Here is an 18425-nt window from a genome sequence, read left to right as displayed (position 1 = left end):
CATTTGTATTTTATAAAAGCGGAGCGGATCTCTGCAAGGTTTTCGGGGGCAGAGTCGGGTGGGGGCAGATTCGTGTTCGTGAAGACGAGTACGAATATATTCGATTTTTTCTCATGAATACGGATATGAATACGAATATATTCGTACTCATAGGATATTTGTGAATACGCCAACATTCATATTTTTCGTCGGGAAGACTTTGGCCCAATGATCTGGCTGACCTGTTCCCGATTTCGAGGGGGTTATGAATGGAAACTGTTCACATTACCTGATACGGTGTTCTCGTTCTGCGTCCGCGTCTTACAGAGGGGGATGCCTGAGGCTCTCGGGCGCTAGCGGACCGAACCAGGGCGGTAGGAAGCATCACGATATCAGCCGAGCCTGGAAATCGGTAAACAATGCATGAGATAAAGGGCCCAGAGCTCGGGAATCGGGAACCCTGCAATGCACCTGTCTCTCGAGAAGGACCCAAAGCTCCTGCCGTAACTCACGAGACCATACCTGGCATGATAAGGTTGACGCTGCCTATGTGGTCGTTAAAACTCATGTCTGCCACTGGATGAAGGAAAGTATTTAAAGAAGCAGTCGAAGAATCGAATCTACGAATGTAACTAGAATACGGATGAATATGAGCGGCCTACATTCGTGTTTGATGTTCCTCAAGTCGATTTCTATCTCATCGATGTTTCGATGGGATCGAAGATTAGGTGAGGCTTCCATTCTCGCTGTTGTCCTTTCCATGACCAACCTGCGAGAGTCACCGGTGATCTAAATTGAATCTCAACCAAGGCGAAGCTCGATCTTTCATAGATATTTCTCGATCTGTTGTGCCAGGGAGAGGAGCCTGTGCGTTGGAGGCTGGGAGCTACTCCGCTGAAATCGGTACCCGACGCGGCCCTGGAAGACTGTCAGATCATCGATCGACGTCGCGACACGGACACGGGCAGTTCCTCCGGAATCGCTCAAAATCTGAGCGTCGGCGAATAATGCATCGTTCTCGTATGTTCGCCACGCAGCATTCCCTCTATGAAGCTGGGCTATCGGGGATACCCCGTGATCTTCTGAGTCTGCCATCGCGGAATATTCACAACGTATCCCACTGAGCTCTTACACATATCGCGCCGCGGAACGGTAGGATTTGGCAAGTTTATCAACAAAATACTGTTTCCCTCCGATTCGGATCCCGATAGGGGATCACCATGAAGTCGAGATTTCGGGTAAGCGAATTCTCCGCTTCTGGTCGTAGGAGATTCGACTCACGATTGACTCACAGTGGTGAGAGAGCGTGAGTGAGAGAGCGTGAGTGAGAGAGCTGGACAGCTGATCGGGTGCCCTAGGACTCCGTAGAGATCATTTCGTTCGTCAGAAAATAGGGATGTCTATAAGATAAATAAGATGAGGAGCAAATAAATCATTCGAGGTTGGAATATCGGATGGTGCTATCGCATTCTATTCGCGTCAATCTGTCCTGATATCCGGGGATCGAATTGCTCTGCTTGCTCTTAAGCCTCCATTTCGATTGCGGTACTACAATCGTATAACACACGGCACCGATCTTCCACAATCAAGACAGTAGCATCCCCCATTTGACCGCCTGAGACGGGATGGGCAATATTACTTTTTCAATGTCAACCGGCCTGAGCTACTCAGAGATGCGTTCTGAGTCGGAGATGGGTTCACCTATTCGGGTGAGCCAAATGAAAGAAAACATTTTTCTGTCGCATCTGGCAGTACGAGTTTATATCTTGAGAGACCTTGCTCGCGCTGCGACGACGGAGTGACGACCCCAGCTCCTCACCCGGTAGAAGTCCCCCTCTGTCTAAGGTTCGGGAACTGTCCATGTCAGCCACGGGGCATACCTAGAAACTCTGCTCGAGTTCCGCGACAGTCCGAGGAGTCTGTTCATCAAAATGGAGGAATCCTCGTTGTCCCGTTCCCCCGTTCTCCCGTTATCCCCTAAATCCCGTTTCCCTGTTATCCCGTTTCTCTTGAACTCTGTTGAATTGAGCTCTTCACTTGCAGCGAGTAGCACCCCAATCGGTGACATATGACTTCGACTTCGGTGACATCGATGCTGCTGCAGAATGTAACCAGGGGTCTCGCTTACCGCGGATGGATGTACTACCCGAGTGAGTCTCGAGGGCTCATATAGCTACGTCTCTCGAGGAGGGAAGGTAACCTTGATAATAAAGGAATCCAATCCTATCCTTGTATTTATAGACTACTCTAGGCCATTGGAGCCTGTCTTGATATTTGCCTCCTCACAGAGATAATCTGATATTTTCTGCCCACTTCGAGTTGGTATCCTGGGCACCGCTGGCGGAGTTTCGACGACTGGCATCACGTCTGATGTTTCCCGCAAAGTCTCCCAGAACGAGAGAGGTGACTGTCATGTAGTTCACGGAAATGGTGGTGACATCAGAATCCGTAGGGCTCGAGTGTCACCCGTGGCCCATACTTAGCTAGCTCCCACCCGAGAGATCATCGCCCGCCGAATTTTTCGAGAATAAAGAGTAGTCTGCCGGTAGCCACCGAGTGTGACTCATCGGCTCCCGAAGATCTAGTGTTTTCCGTGTGATAGACACCACACTAACAATCCAGTGACCCGATGGTTCCGCAGATTATTCCCGAGCGTCGCTTCTTTGTTGACAGACGATCCGTCGGCGCGTTTCCGCGACGGGTCGCAATATGGAGTCAATCATGGGGGAGCGATTCAAGCCACGATCGACTAATGAGGCCTTCCCAGCCCAGACGTTCAGCTCCTGGGCTGCTTGCCAAGCCCAGGTCGGCGGTGTTATGTCCTCGCAGGTGTTCGACGCGACCATTAACGCCTTGCCTGGAGCTCCGTCCATAATTTCGTCCCAGCTTTCGATCCTTCCCCTTGGCTCGGTTTTTTCCGCGAATACCGTCCTTCTCGCGAGCTTAGTGAGGATCGTGATCGACATAATTAATCCGAATCGGTATCCCTGCTCGGGGAATTCCCTTGTGGCTCAAATTATCCGCCCTTGCAGTTACCCTTATCGGAAGACAAGGGACCACTTCGATATATTTGAGGAAGGAGGAGGCGAAGCCAATGGATCCGAGATCGCATCTTAACCTTCGGTGTGCAGTCCTTGAAAGAACACCATGACAAGAGAACCGGCCCATTTTAAATTTCTATCCGCAAGCTTCTTCGAGCAGAAGTGATCCTGCACTGTTCATAGGTTGAAATGATCTTCAAGTTTCATCGATTGAGAACTTGGCCCAGCGAATCGATCAGTGGGCTTTCGATTGAGTGTTAGTTCTGACGTTTCTAATATGATCACTGCTGGTTCAGACGACTATTATCGATCGGCTACTGTGAAATTCAAGCTGTGAGCTGCGACCTGCGACTGAGCGAAACCACGTTCGCTCGATCCGGCCTGGGAATCACTGCTTCGCTCGGGCACCGAGCCAATTTAATAGGACGAGGGAATCTTAAAAGGAACTAGCGAGAGAACGAATCTGAATAGTTGTGGCGAGTCTTCGGCGTAAGTGCTTGCATTGTATGTGTTCATTCTGACCGAAATCGACGTCCAGTCGGGCGGGTACAATCATACGGGCATAGGATCCTTTGGGCCTTTGGGAGAGTTTATCAGAGTAGTTACCCACTCCGTCGTATTCGATTCCGGAGGAAATCAGGCGGAGCCGTAGTGGAATAATTAATCTCGCCAGTGGTAAAAATGGAAATTCAGCTCCGTATCCGTCTGATTCTGTGAGGTAGCTCGTACGTCGAGATATCCGCCAGACTTCGAGTTCCAGCTGGCGTGGATCATGCCGCTCGGGTTTGATCCGGAGGACCGTCAGGGCGTGATATGAACGCCCAGATATATGATACATACAGGCATGAGAGGGAAAGTTTTTCTCGACGTTGGGATCTGTTCTCGCAGGCTCCTTGCCCCGAGCTCTCCAAGGTACCTGTGATGCTCCACGGATTTGACGGAAGGAAATAACGAATGACCAAGAGAGAGGGGGTCGAGAACAATGTTCCTGAGACTTTGTGGCAACGAAGTGATGCACACATTCAGTACCGGGTACTTCGGAATGAGAACCAGCACTCCGTGGGTCCCGGCACTGAGCCGCACGCGGTATCGACATACTACGAATAGCTCTAGGGAAAGCTCCTCGAACCAGGCAGAAAAAGCGCTGAACTTGGCTCGAATCTGACCGTAAAGGTTCCGGAGCGTGACGTAGGCAAGAATCGGCAGCCAAGAAATGTAGGGATGGACCTCGTTGCAGTCAGGCTTCCCGCCGCAATAGAAAGCGAGCGTCGTCGAAATCATGGAGCTGATCTTCGACGCAGTGGTCATGAAGAGAATCAACAGTCGGGACCGCACGACGTTCTCGGGCACCGAATCGATGATGTTCTCGGACGCTGAGATGTCAAACAGAGCTTTCCAGGGTGGCATGAATAAGATTTCCTCGAAGAGGACATGCTCCACATACAGGAGCGTTATCGCCGAGAACAGAGCGACGAACTCAAGCAACATTTACATGTACTGTATCGGGTTCTGCTCAGCGCGCGCTGCCGTAAGCCCCGGTGGCAGGACCATGGTGCGCCGGTCATGTGGTGGATGAGAACGACCAACTGCATCCAGCCTTCCCATTCCTGAGTTTGTTTCTGATGCAAAATCGTGCTCTCGCACCGAGCGCTTTAGGCGACGGCACAGAGATCGGTTCTTGATAAAGGGAATTAATGTTTCCAAGAAGAAAAGACCGAATGCCGCCAAGTCACTTTCTGGAGACCTGTTAGGGCCTCTGGCTGAGCGCAATACGTGCAATCCTCCCAGCGCATTTTTGTCGGTGCAGTACATGTTGGACATCAGATGAATCGCGTAATCCACCGTGAAGTTGCCCGTTTGGAGCCAATCCCATCTGTGAAGCAAGGCGGGAATTTCAATCCTCGTTCGCGCCTCGTCTTCCAAAAATGTATTATCTCCATACAATGTCATAAAACCGATTTTAAGACGAAACCACTCGTGTACATTTGACGACGAGCGATTTTGGCTCAAATCGATGAGAGGGGGGAATCCCTCTGACGAGTGAGAATTTTATTACATAAGCCGGCTAAATGACAGGGTTGCGGATCTAGGACTCCATCGACATTTTGCCATCTCACTCAATCTGACCTGCATCACATTGCGAAGCCCGAGCGCCTCACCAGCTGACAGCACGGGGACCTCGGAGGCATGAGGACGTCGAGACGGATTTACCTGCGTTCCAAGCTTGGTGAGTTGACCCATAGGACCTGCCACGCCAGATACATTCCGACGGCATATTGATACCGAAAGGAATGCGGTCCGATCCATCTCATGGGTAAAACAAGAGAATGATCCCTGAGAAAGTTCCATCGAGCCCCTCAGCTGCGCCTCTCTCCAGCTTCGCCCGGAGACAGCCGCGGACCCGTTTCCCGATGACAACGTCGCTGAACTTATCCCCCTCATCCAATTCACCTCCAGCTCATAAATTCGGGGAGTTGAGCGCTTGAAGTTAAAAATTAGCTCCATGAATCTAGGAGCCGACAAAGCTCGAGCATCGTTTGCCCCGGCTGTGGCGAATGGCGCAATAGATGGCACGCTCAGTCGGGATTCCCGGCGTCAACTCTACCGACGCCGTCGGGGAGGGGGAGGGGAAAGCCCTGCGAGAGCAACGGAGACCGGAGAGACTCTCATTTATTGGTTGTACATGGACGCTACCTACGTTCTCACGATTCGTGACTTATTCCGGACAAAGACCTCATTGATTAAGACTATGAATACTAAGCTCCGAGAGGGAGGAGGTGGCTGACATACATATATCGGTGAGCGCTGCCGCGGAGGAAGATTCCGCGTAGAAATCATTGAGAAAAACCTCCCGCATGGCCTCCTCCGGGGCTTTATCCTCGAGCTCGACCTCCGAGCTCGGGCACAAATCGGGGAGCAGACCCAATGATTCCAACTATGAGCGAAGAGAGTTGAAGTCACGTGACGGCTCCACCTCAGGATCTTCGACTTCAGTAGGGAGAAGAATCGTATCGCCGATCCCAGAAATGTCCCGCACGCTAGTTCGTGTGAGCTTTTTACTTCAGCACTGGCTTCATGGCTGGAGTCTGCGAGCGTTCAGGTGTCCGCTTTCAGAAGTTCCACCCCCCGAGAGTCTCTCGATCTCCAAAAGCTCTCCCGCCAAGACGCTTGGCAAGAGAAACCGGTGTAAGTAGCTTAGCAGGTATAGCCTTGAAATACCACGTGAGTAAGCTATGAAAGCGGAGAGCCGTATTTTGCTCACGAATCCTCCCGTGTCCGAGGCATCTCCTCCGCGAATGATTCTTTCTACATCGCTGTCAGATTCGAGTGAGGAGAATCGTCGGTCAAGGATCTGATTCAATTGATTTCCGGTTTCTCCGGAATTAAATTCCCCTCGAATCGAGGATCGGGAGTATCTGTGTTTTACATATGAACGCCTTTCATATAAATCTGATGATGAGTTTCGCAGAGGAATCATCGCATTGTTCGCGAAGATTAGCCCGTCACATCGTTCCTTTGAGAGACCTAGATGCCATCAATTTTTGATTCGCCTGCCGATCAACCGTCTGCGTGAATCGAGGAACCAAAGAAGAGCCCCCATGATAAGAATCCCGGAGGCATCCACTTAGGGGGCCAGGTCACCGACATCTGGACATTTCAAGCAATCGCAACAGGTTCAATTACTATATTGAAGTGACCTTCAAGCCTCAAAAGTTCTTTGACCCTCGCAGACGGAGCACCTCACCTCCCTCCATTAGCCGTTGTGTTCTGTATCATTCTCAATTCTAGCTCGATTCCATGTCCAGAGCTCGTACGTGCGTTATCATTGGGGAGACACTCCCTACCACCTCGAACTGATCCCTCACGCAAGGTCGAGGACCGTGAAAGATTCCCGAGAAGTCCTGACCCTTCGAATTCCAAAGCCGCGCCCCTCTCCCGGCATTTCTCCCGCTATACTTGCTATTCCGCTTCGGCCCGACCCTCATCCAAGAAAGGCCATCATCGCACTTCTCGGAGCAGACTTTCGAGAATTTTATTCACTGTTCCAGCTGTCCCAATATCTTGTCTTTCTACCAAAAGTATTCACACGATGCGCGTCCCGGCATCGAACCAACGCCCCCAATATATATGTTTATATATATATATGGGTTATCCCATTCAATTATAAATATATATATAACAGCGATAATTTATCCTCCTCACTCGACAGTTTTGAATAGCATCCCTAAATTCTGCGAACAATACTCAAGGCTTTCACAAAACTTCAGCTGCAATCTAATTCGAGTCTCCCAATTCGTTCGTTCAGAACAGATGGATATTCAATATATCCAATGACATTCGATGATGATACCCGGAGGAAAAGACATTTCAAAACAATAATCCACCCCTTCGCGCGTTCACCCCCCCAGGAATAGTATTTATTCTAGTGGTAACAACTACCCGAACATATTTTCGACCGTCCTCAAGCGGCTTCGCGGACCAATGGGGACTTCAAGTGCGTAACAGTTGATTCAAGCTAATCAGTGAACAAATTTACAGAGCATTGCGCTGTTTCTAGACTGGGACTCCCTTCCGGATACACTTGTCGTAAAGTAATTATTGTCTACGCCAAAGCTGCTGTCTGGAAGCTTAACAAATGCAGCGGATGACCGATTCGGCTTCGCCTGGCTAGTGTACAGAGTACTCTTGCATATATTACGGCACTTAATGTCGTCCACAAGGCAAGATAATGCACGAAAGAGAATGATGAGGAAGAGAGTTTCGTCAGTCATAACGATTTCAATCAAGACGACTCTTGCATAGGAGAGAGATTTTCCGGCGAAAAAAAAACGAATGAAAGATCCGAGTCCATCCTATTGGGTCTCAATGACGGGTTTGTCCATCGGAACCGCCTCAGACGGGATGTGCACTTGTATGTTGAATATACAGCGTATGGGGTCTGCATTCATGTGTCAGGCGAATATGATAAATTCCGCTAACGATGTTTTTCGATGCATGAGTTGATGCCTTGGCGTAAACAGCGGGTTCTAGCTCTAGGACACCGTGAAGCTAGAGTTCAAGCATTCAGACTCGGTAATCAAGGTGAACGAGATCAGAAGAATTCATCAAACGCTCCCTGGTCTCGACAGGAAGACCGTCGTGATCCTACGGATGTTGCGACCACCGCTCCTCGCAGACCGCTCGACGCGGCCTTTCGCGGCACGTTTTTCACGGAGGGTTCCTCAAGAAGACTCGCGATGGATTTGCTGTCTTCGTTCCCGCCGTATCTGGAGAGAGAAAAAAGAAGAGATTTGAGCGATCTGTCTCGTGAATCTTAAAGAAAGAAATTAATCGGGGACTCCGTTCCGGCGACGATCGTCTGGGCGACCGCTCGGTCTGCACGCGCTGATTCGTCACATGCGCCCTTTCATAAACCGTCCGGCTATTATACATCAGGGAACTGGCACAATAAGACTATTCGCTCCGCCGGTGGCCTACTCGTTTCATCGAACTTCATAGAGAACATCTACCTGTCGAGGGCTTCTTACGTTCAAACTGGGTCTCGGACATGATGTCGCCATTTCGGGAATACCAGGCGGGCGAATAATTATCGTCTACGTAAAAGTACGAACTTCAGCAGTCGATTCATAGTTCATTCCTGCCGATGGGAACACGGCGACAGTTGCAGCGCAGACCTCAAGTAGTGATTCGTGAATGAGCTTCGTATGTCGCTATGACGGGGATAGACGAGTCCACATCCGAAAATCAGCCTACGAGCGGCCTTATCTCGGGCACGCTTGCTCAATCCGTCCATCGAGTGCACCACGGATGACTTTTCGCAGAAGCCACGCACGGCATGCAGGGTCAGGAGAAGTCTCTATTCCGTCATTGAATTCTTCCACGGGCATTCAGATCGCCCTTTAGGGGGGGGGGGAAACCCTTCACGGAAAACCAGTGGCCCGGGAATCTCAATCCGGGCGAGCGTTGGAGTCGTCACCGAGACCCATCGACGCCACGGAAGCGTGTTCAGTGTAATAAGGTACCGACTGGGGCGAGGGCAGGGCTAAGGGGGCTAAAGCCCCCTCCCAGATGATGTGTTTCCAGCACTATGGTATAGGATCGAGCAACCATATTGGAATTAAGTCCTATTCGACTCCAATGCAGACCCGAGCCGGCACCTACCACCTCCTAAGGAATTTCTGGGAAGCGTCGCGATGCCTCAACCCTTCCACACGGCTTTCATTCGAAAAAAATAGAGAACATGCGGTGTGTGGGAGGACGAGGTCCTCAAGACTCACCCGTCATCTATGTCGAGGATGGTTGCATCGGTCCACAGATCAGTGTCGGTCTCGCCGATTTCGATGATGGGTAAAGGCGTTTCTTCTCCTTCACAGATGTCGTTAACGATAAATGAGCTCGATGTGTCGAAGTACTGGCCCAACATGGGATCGTCGGCAGGTCCTCCTTCCTCGAGTTCACTTATCTCAACAGACACGACGTTTTGTTCAATCGTGTCTTGAGTGATTATTTCACCATTCCCTTCAACAAGCCCATCTTGCTCGAAGCATCCTTCGTCGACTCTACTAGCGTTCCCAAAAGCACCGACGAGCTTGTCGATCCCCGATCCCGATTCAACGTCCGCACGATCTTGGCTCCCGTCACTCAAGCTTCGACTGGCCGCACGTTGGACGCCAGCTCTGGCGTCGACCCCCCGTTCAGCTCGCGGCTTCGCCGACGTCTGTTCGTGCACTTCCTGAGAAGCCGGCAGTCGCCCGCCGTCGTTGGTGTCCTTCAATGTCGCGGCGAGCTGTTTGAGTGGACTGCCATCCGCTTTCAATTGACCTCTCTCCAATCGTACCTCTCGGGGAATCTTCACAGGAGCCTTTTTCACGGGTCTGGGCAAGCTCAAATAATCGATTTTATCGTGTTGATATCCGAAAACCCTGTCGTCACCTTCGAGACTAGCACCCCATCCTTTGCCCGCGGCCTGATGGCGCGGGGGCCCACTTCGACGGGCCTGCTGAGAATTTGCTTCTCCTCCGCGTCCTCGCGACCCTCCTCGCGACGACGATCCGAAGGCCGGTGCCGATCTCCGCTCCGCGTCGGAGCGAGGTGGTCGCGAGTGGAAGTTTCTTTGGTCTGAAGAAGAACGTCGCTCGTACAGTCGACGCTCATCACGTTGCGGATCAGGAGCTTTGTGGTTCGACTCGGAGCTCGGAGTGCGTTGGATCGGTCGGAAATTCTCTTGATGAGTCGTCGCCTTCCTGTCTGGGGCTGGGGCGTTCCCGGCTGCGGGACTCGACAACAAGCGTCTGCGATGCGCGTACTCGACAAGAATTTTTTGGTTATTCGGACTACTCGATGGACGCGGATCGCTGAGATACGAGAGATCATTGGACTGTTTTTTCAGTAGCAGCAGCCGCGAGGGTGTCTGCGCGACACGGGTAGGCGACGGCGAAATGGGTCCATCCGGAGATGAGATTTCACTTTTTGACCTGCAGGGGAGAAAACGGTCTTTCAGTGACTAGGGTACCATGAAGAAGAGTGTTCGAGATTCGACCCCCATCAATGCAGAGCAACCATACGAGCACGAGGATACTGGTTTGTCAACTTGGCTCATCGCAGATTCACAGAATCAAACTTCAAAAAAGATATACTTCTTAAAAACTAAAAACACTAAAAATTCATAAGATCATCCAAAATGAGTTCAGGGCGAAATATCTCCAACCGTGTTCCTTCCCGTCGTTCATTCAAAGGAATCATTTTAGAATCTAATCGCCATCGTCGCAAGCAAACCAAAGAGAAACGCAGCTATCGAGACTCGCATGGATTGATTTTTCTATAACACAAGTCTCCAAGTCCCCCAGCCGTCGCTCCATTCATCAAATCCTTGATTGATTGATTCATTCATTCGGATTTGCATGCGCTGATGCAACTCATTCATACACAATGATTTTGGACATAAACTTTATTCACAGTTTTGGATATTCTTCAGCGGCGGATCCCGATGGTTCCGGCAGTTATGAGGACGACTCCCGAGCGGTGTACCTATTTGTCTGAAGATTGATGTGTCTCGAACTGAGTTCCCGACGATCTTCTTGAGAATCGCAATTATGCCGCGAAGGTTGGGACGGACAGCGTCGAACTTGCTCTCGAATTCGGGTCCAAGGTTCGTTCATGTTTTTTTCTGGACCTCTGGAGATTCCGGCAGGCTCCTTGATTCGTGAGTCGGTTTAATATATGGTTGACCGTGGTCAGAGACGCTGTCGTGCCATCATTGCCAACGTCAGCGAGCGTCCACCAAGGAGGACCGCGTGGATGCTCGCCCGCATACGGGACAAGATGTGTTACCATCATTGATCCAGACTCTCCCGAGGAGTCGGTGAATTCGAGGCTCGATATCAATGCCCACGGAGGCGACGTCTCGATGCATTAGATCTAGGCTGGTAGTCCACGATGCGACGCCAGAGCGCTCAGAAGGCGAGTGGCTCCTACGAATGCCAAGAACGAGCGCCCAAGATCACGGATTTGTACCCGCGTCTCCGGATGGTTGGAATTCAGTACGTCAAAAAAATCTTCAAATTCCGGACTGGGGCTCTGCACGGGGACTCGAGCTCTTCCGAGTATTTTCTACCTACACCTTTTCTTACGGCAAGATTTTGCTTTTCGGAATTCTCTGCGGAAATCTTCCTTCATTCGACAGGAGACGATTCATATTTTCGTATTCTCTCGAGAATTTCGAGACGCCGAGAGTATAGGCTCGCGTATGCAGGAGCAGAGGATTCAATCAAGCTCCGCGTGAGGGGGAAATCGAGTTCACACAAACCAATAGAAGTGAAGCGCTTTAAACTCATGGTACGTACGTTGTCTGTAAAGCTTCTTCGGTAGATGGCTTGTCGGACGTGGGAACTTCGACGATGTTTGAAGATGCTTTCGGTGGAGAGTACACAACTCGAGGTACATCCATTACGAAGTTGTCTTCGGGATCGTAGGCGTCTGGATCGACTATATCGTTTTCGGGTTTTTCTGCCGAGTAAAATTGCGAATTAGATGAAGGAGCCTCGTTGTCAGATCCCTTCGGAAGAGCATCGAGCTCCGAGATCTAAGCCACGCGATTCCGAAATAATTCGAGGACTCACTGACCTTTGTTCTGTACAATTGTTGTCAAGTTCGAACGATTGATCGAGGGAACGATCTTTTTCAGAAGCTCTTCGACGCTGAGCGTGGGGGTCGAAATTCCGTTGAAGCCCGTGGAATTACTCAGCAAAGGTTTGGGCATGGGGGAGCTCGATGAGCTCATTCCGCCCGCCGCCTGAAAGCAGGAGGGAGCTCCGCGTTATTCCCGAACGTCTCGCTGCACAGACGCGATCGGCCCTCACTGATTGCTAATCTCCGCCATGCAATGATTCACTTTTGAGATAAAACGGAGTCTTAGTCGAACTCACCGGCGGCAGACCCAATCTGTCGTTCGGGCATCCGAGGAGGAATGGGCGGTCTACGTTGCTCGGAGGGAACGGGACTCGGGGTGGGAATCGCTCATCCTCGTCCGCCAGATGGGGGAGAGACGTCACCCGACTTGTCGGGTCGTTTGGGGGTCTGATCCGGAGATCAACGTCTCGACTGGACGTGAGCTCGATCAGATTGGAGGTTCGTGCGGCGCTCAATGCTTTGGCCAGATTCGGCATCGTTTCATCGTCATCTTCGATTTCCATGTCGACCTCTTTGATTTCGTCCTGCAATAGCGACGTGGTCGGTGAGGACATTCCACGACGCTCAGAGAAACGGCGAGGGTTCGTTTGAGGCCTCAATCATAGAACGAAGAAGAGGACGAAGATTGAGAGGGTGGCCTGACCGAAACGGGTTCGAGCTCTCCCTTGAACTATCGGGAATATATCCGCCTCCGCATCGTGTGGAAGGGAGATCAGAAAACCGGGGCTATAAATTCCGAGCCGGCCATCGCCCCGAGACACATGATTGAGCAATGGCAGATGACGCTCTGAGAAGATGATACCGAGTTTTCCTAAATCAAATCTCCGTGTGCAACGGACACTTATCTTACCTGATGCGCGAGAGATACGTTGACCTCTTTCGGGGTTTGTTGACCAGGCGAAACGAAAGGTCTCACACCTGTCGTGGACAATATCAAAGGTTTTAGCACGCAATCCATTCCGAGCGATCTGGATCAATCTCTTGGTCTACGCGGCCCCTCGCGCCGGGGGTGCAAAAGCATCAACGAATCATTCGGGACGAGAAGACGCGAACCGAACACTTTTGATTGAAACACATCGGAGGGCCAGCCATTCCCCCATCGATTCCCCGCGCACATTGTGACTCTTCTCGGTCAGATGCCCTTGAACTCTTAGATTCGGACCGGACCGGATAGTTTATTCCTAACCACCGTGGGACTCCACTGTTAAATCTCTGCATGAGCTCTAAACCCTAAAGGCACGTGTCCGTGTCCGTCTGCGTTCAACACCGTTTATTCACACTCTATTCAGTGAAACCCCCGACTGTCCCGTGGTTCTCCAAGGAGCCAGCGATTTGGCCCGAAGAAGCTGTTCAGATCATCGATCGGTCGAACTTAAGGCTAGAACTTGATGATGAACCGATATTATCATTAACAGATCTACTCTGACTCCCTACTCCTGCCGTGAATCGCTGTCCGAATCAACCCTTGCACGCAATCGAATGTTCTCCCGAGCTGAACGGTTCGCTACTTCGAAACTAATTTTGAGAGCGGACCATCGAGTTTTCGGGTGAAAATTAGAAAGAAAAATTAAACCGATAGATTCGGAATTCCCACGGTCGGGAGAAGCCATCAGACTCGAGGATGTTCCTGAAGGATCTGTGAATTCATCACCGAGCAAGGAAATCAAGGAGGCTCACAAGGATTTGCAGGATGTCATGTGACTTACTCACGGTACCAGGAAATTTTAGGCGGAAGTGTCGCTACCCTGGACGAAAGTGGAGAACTCCAAGAGCTGTGTCTTGATTTCTTGGAAAAATGCTAGGAAGTGTAGACGCCGGGAGCGGATTCGGGAGAATCCCTCATGTCAGAAAGTAGGTATCTCTAGAAACTCCGTCCTCATCGGCGGATACCGATGATGGTACCAGAGCTCAGTCCAGATGAGTTCTAAGTTCGTACTTCACGAAATAATGAATATTCCCCCTTGAGAGGATGCAGTAATAATGCCGCCACTACCGCCTTCTCCATGCGACGAGAGAGTCTGATGATGAGAAGAAACGCGAGTTTTCAAATTCGTCACCGGAGTCTCGGAAGGATTGTAATCTAACGACCTCCGCACGGTCCCATGCAGAGTCTCGAAGATAGTCAGAGAGGAAGCATTCTCTGTTTCTTAGGTCAAAAGCTAGGTTCAGGTAGGAAAATTGGACAAAGACACTGACTAAGTGGAGGAAGTGATCGGACTCGAAGAACACGACACACACTCTTTCTTCTGAAGCGGGTCGCGAGGTTATTTTCAGCGCTCTAAGCGTCTCGCTATTGGATACGATGAAGAAGACGGTCTTTTGTAATGACCTTGATTTGTACCTAGGAACGCAGGCATCGGAGAATGCGCCAACAGCCCGGTCGGCATCGGTGGCGGAGCCAGAGGAGTCGAAGGGAAGGATGTCTTCGGGGAAACTGCAAGAAATCGAGGCACTTTCAGATACTTTCCGTTTGAGCCTGCTGTGATCGAACACCAGGACAGGGTAGGAGAGACAACTCACATGTAGAAGACGGCTCGTCTCTTCCGGTTTTCGTTGACACTTCCGAACTGACCCGGGAGTCCTTCCTGAGAACATCCTTCAGTTGACTAAAGATATGCGGATCGCTATCCATGAACGAAGCCGAACTCGGATTGAAAGATTCGGAAGGTATCCGCGTTTCTTTCGACATCGTGCGAGTTTCGTTCCGCTGCGGAGAGAGAGATCGATCGTCAGGAGTAATAATTGAAGTGCCGAGTGAATCTCGACAAAGCTCCTCTCGGAAGCGCAAAAACGTCACTCCACTGACCTCAGGAGATATGATCATATCGTCGAGCTCCGAGTCCGTTGGTGATGGACACTCGTCGGGGAGAGGTGGGGGCGAAGGTATCCTGAATCTACCCAGACCCGTTTTCACTTCTTCGACCCGACCCGCGAAAGTTCTAAAACCGTTGGCAACCAACTGAACGTCCCCCAGTTGATGAGCGTAATATTTCTCTCCGTCGGTGAGGAGAGTTTGGAGTTCTTTGTGTTCTTGGAGACTTGTCTCAATCGCACTGGGGATGAATTGAGGAAGTTTCAGAAGTCTGCAGGATATACTCGGCCCAGGGAATCGTTCATTCACTTGATATACGCCTCCCGATCACTCCTGCGGATCCCATCTATGATAGTATACGTTGGTGGAGTATTCGATGGAATGGACACTCACGCGACGTAGCTTTCGAGACACCGAATCCCTTCGTCGAAGTCTTTCTCGAATTGTTCACAGTGCTGCTTGTCTTTACAGGAGGTCAGCACTTCCGCTCTTGAGATGTCCAGCTTCGTTGATGAGAGGACTCCCATTTTTGCACCAACATCTAATTGGAGTTTGCGGACTTTTTTGACCTGATGGGATGGAAAGAATCAGATTGAGTTCGATCCCGCCGAGCGAACGGAACTTCCTCCGCAAGGGAAGTGTGCGGCCGCGAACCGGGGCGATGGTTCAGCGCCGGAAATCCACCCCAATTGAAGGGAAGGTCATCGGCGACCTTGAGCGAAGCACACACGGGGAATCGTTTCTTTACCTGTTCAACGAGTCCCGTGGGCTCGAAGTCGATCAACTCCTCATCGGGAGAAGCCTGAGGTCGAGGTGGTGTCAAGGCAGGAGGCGGTGAAGGACTCTTCATCACTTTTCCTGCAATGAGAGAAGATTTTGAGAGAGAGAAAGAAGTCCTCGGTTATCTCAATCGCTTTTTCGGGGCCCACGAAAACCGGGTTCATCTTGAATCTGAGGGTCTACTAAAAGGAACACGCCTCGAGCGAGAACTTACTTTCAGCGCTCTGGATCCTCTGAATGAAGGCTTCGTCATAAACCTTCCGCTGCTTCCAAATGCTGAAAACTCTATCCACTTGCTTCCGGATCTCTTTTTGGTCGAGCAGAACACCAGCTTCTTGCAAGACTTTTTTGAAGGCTTCCAAGAACTGGGGTCGTCCCTGCTTCCTGCACCTTTGCAAAACATCATTGCAGAGGTACAGCAAAGCAAGTCGGTGTTTCGTGCTGGCTGCAAAGAACGAAATCGAACGTTATCCATTTTCAGCCCATCAATCCGCTTCCTCATGCCGTGTTGATCCAGTTCTAGGATTCCCGCTGTAGAATTAACCATTACATGGCAAAGAGGCAACACTTATGGGACATGGGTCCTAGCCATGTAGTTTTCCGTATCCGGTCGTCCATTCCCCCCATAGCCTCCTTGCGGACTTCACCCTAACGGTCAAAATTATGTATGATGAAAATAAATAGACGACCCTAAATGGAGATCCCGCGAAGAATCCCGCAATCTCAACCCTCCAAAAGGATAGGAAAATTGTTGGGTGGCTTTATAACTCCTATCACGACGCGGAATCATCTTCGCATTCTGGAGCTGAGAAATTCAATTTCCCATAGGGACGTCTGCTTTAGGACGAATCACAAGAAAAGCTCGGGATACGGTGATCCGAGCGTTCCGCCGCACTCTGAAGTCATAGTGGAATGCGACGGCTCCCGTGATTGCTCTAGTCGCGAACGATTTCATGTTCATAAAATGATTGGCCTTGACATCAGGAGCGGGAAGAATAATCGATGTCGAACAAAAGTCCCCGGGCATCAAGGAGCGTCTGAGATGCTCGGTTCCTACCGAATCATCTGATAATAATGGGACCTTCCCACGAGAACTTCGAGAAAACTCGGTCTGCAACCCCTCCGGGGTTCGGGGGAGCCCTTTTGAAAAGAGGAGAACGATCCGATCCGCGAGTCACTCGATTCCTTCGTCCTCTCTAGCCACCGAACGAAAACCGAAACCATAACCGGCAACTCAATACGGTGGCACACCTTGAGTCCTAGAGTGCGTTCACGGGTCGCAGAGAATGAGCAGAAAAAGCAGAACTCAGCGATTACCCGGATAGGATCCGAACCCGTTCATAGGTTCCCAAAAGAAATTCAACTCGGTTTTCCCCCCGACCCCTGAAGCACTCCCGACTATCCGCAAACGTCCGGAAGGTTAGCCACGAGCGCAAATCGAAGGATCCACGCGAGCTCTCGGTCCGACGACGGTAACGCGCGTTCAATGTGGCGAACCGGGACCGAGTGCCGATTCGGAAACATCGCATGATGGTCGCCGTATGCGCAAGATGGAAGTTGCACACTCACGTCAGAGAAGCACAGTTCGCTCGGAGAGAACGACGGTGCTTGGTCCGCCCGCTCGCTGAGGAATCAACTGACCCGATCGTTGCTCAAGGAGGGTCTCGACGGAAAAGGCAGCCGGACGGAGCGACCGACCGACCGAGCGTCGGAACGAGCGACTAGCTGATCGCCCGCCCGCCCGTCCATCCATCGATAGATAGTCGAACGAACGAAAAAAGCGCAAACTAACGATTGAGCCGCAATAATCACACTCACATTTACGAAGACACCGGAGCCACACTGAGGCGATCTGGTCGCTGTGATGCTTGTGGTGGAGAACCCATAGCGAAAGTGTCTCAATACACTCCTGCGTATTGTTCACTGCTCGCAGCTTTTTTTCTAGAGCGGCCTCGTCCATTCTCTCGTCCTACCGTCCGTCCGCCCGTCGGTCGATGTTGCTCGTCGTCGGGCTCAAAGTTTCTGTCACTCGAACGTAAGTCTACAACTGCACATTGCACCGCTGTATCCGGCTGGTGTCTTCGACGACAGTACCCCCCTACGGTGGATCCGTAGGTTTAATAGTCAATCATTCACTCGTCGATCGTAATCGTGTCTCGAAGAAGTCGTTGCCGTCGTCGTCGTCGCCGCCGCCGCTTCAGAATGGGAATTACCAGCAGCAGATCCCAACTCGAGCAGTAGTAACAGTAGTAGCAGCAGCGGCAGTAGCAGCCGCAGGGAGCAACGACGACGACCGTATTACCATCAAGCAACCAACCACCACCATCACTGATGGTCCATCAGGACTACGACAACAACAACCGTGTGCTGCCGCGCGCCGCCATCTTGCTTTTTGTTATTCCGAAACGAACACTGGGCTCAGGATCCTCTACGAAAGGCTCAGAATGAGCTCACAGTTTCGCATGATTGTATGCTCATGACGCTAGGGCAGTGCAAAACTCAATCACCTCGGAGTAGAGACGTTTATGTAAAACACCGAATCAGTGTAAGGGAGAGGGAGCGGAATGATGACGGTGATCTCTACCTTGCGGCCTGCAAGAAGCAAGGCGGCCTCGTCCTGTCCC

General features: G+C 51.0%; 1 protein-coding gene across 1 annotated transcript; it reads right to left on the bottom strand.

Moving 5' to 3' along the window:
- Positions 1 to 8112: 8112 nt before the first annotated feature.
- Positions 8113 to 18174, bottom strand: LOC100901950 (regulation of nuclear pre-mRNA domain-containing protein 2). The gene is made up of 12 exons (XM_029112915.1): positions 17620 to 18174; positions 16012 to 16246; positions 15770 to 15917; positions 15415 to 15590; positions 15016 to 15262; positions 14730 to 14916; positions 13060 to 13127; positions 12446 to 12733; positions 12144 to 12312; positions 11864 to 12026; positions 9299 to 10495; positions 8113 to 8287 (listed from the first exon to the last, which is right to left on the bottom strand). The coding sequence occupies exons 1-12, from the start codon at positions 17759 to 17761 to the stop codon at positions 8113 to 8115; spliced, it is 3195 nt and encodes a 1064-aa protein (XP_028968748.1). The 5' UTR covers positions 17762 to 18174.
- Positions 18175 to 18425: the final 251 nt, after the last annotated feature.

This window comes from Galendromus occidentalis, unplaced genomic scaffold (genome assembly GCF_000255335.2).
Source record: "Galendromus occidentalis unplaced genomic scaffold, Mocc_1.1 scf7180000075756, whole genome shotgun sequence".
Taxonomy (NCBI): Eukaryota; Metazoa; Arthropoda; class Arachnida; order Mesostigmata; family Phytoseiidae; genus Galendromus; species Galendromus occidentalis.
Note: the sequence above shows the minus strand (reverse complement) of the source record. Positions and strands in the feature narration are given on the sequence as shown.

Bases quoted from the DNA above. Each gene is read 5' to 3' on its own strand.
- LOC100901950 (XM_029112915.1), bottom strand. From the start codon at position 17,761: ATGGACGAGGCCGCTCTAGAAAAAAAGCTGCGAGCAGTGAACAATACG. The intron at 14,917-15,015 runs GTCAGTGGAGTG...CTCTCTCCGCAG, and splicing joins ATATGATCATATCTCCTGAG to CGGAACGAAACTCGCACGAT. The intron at 13,128-14,729 runs GTGAGTTGTCTC...TGTCCACGACAG, and splicing joins AGACGAGCCGTCTTCTACAT to GTGTGAGACCTTTCGTTTCG.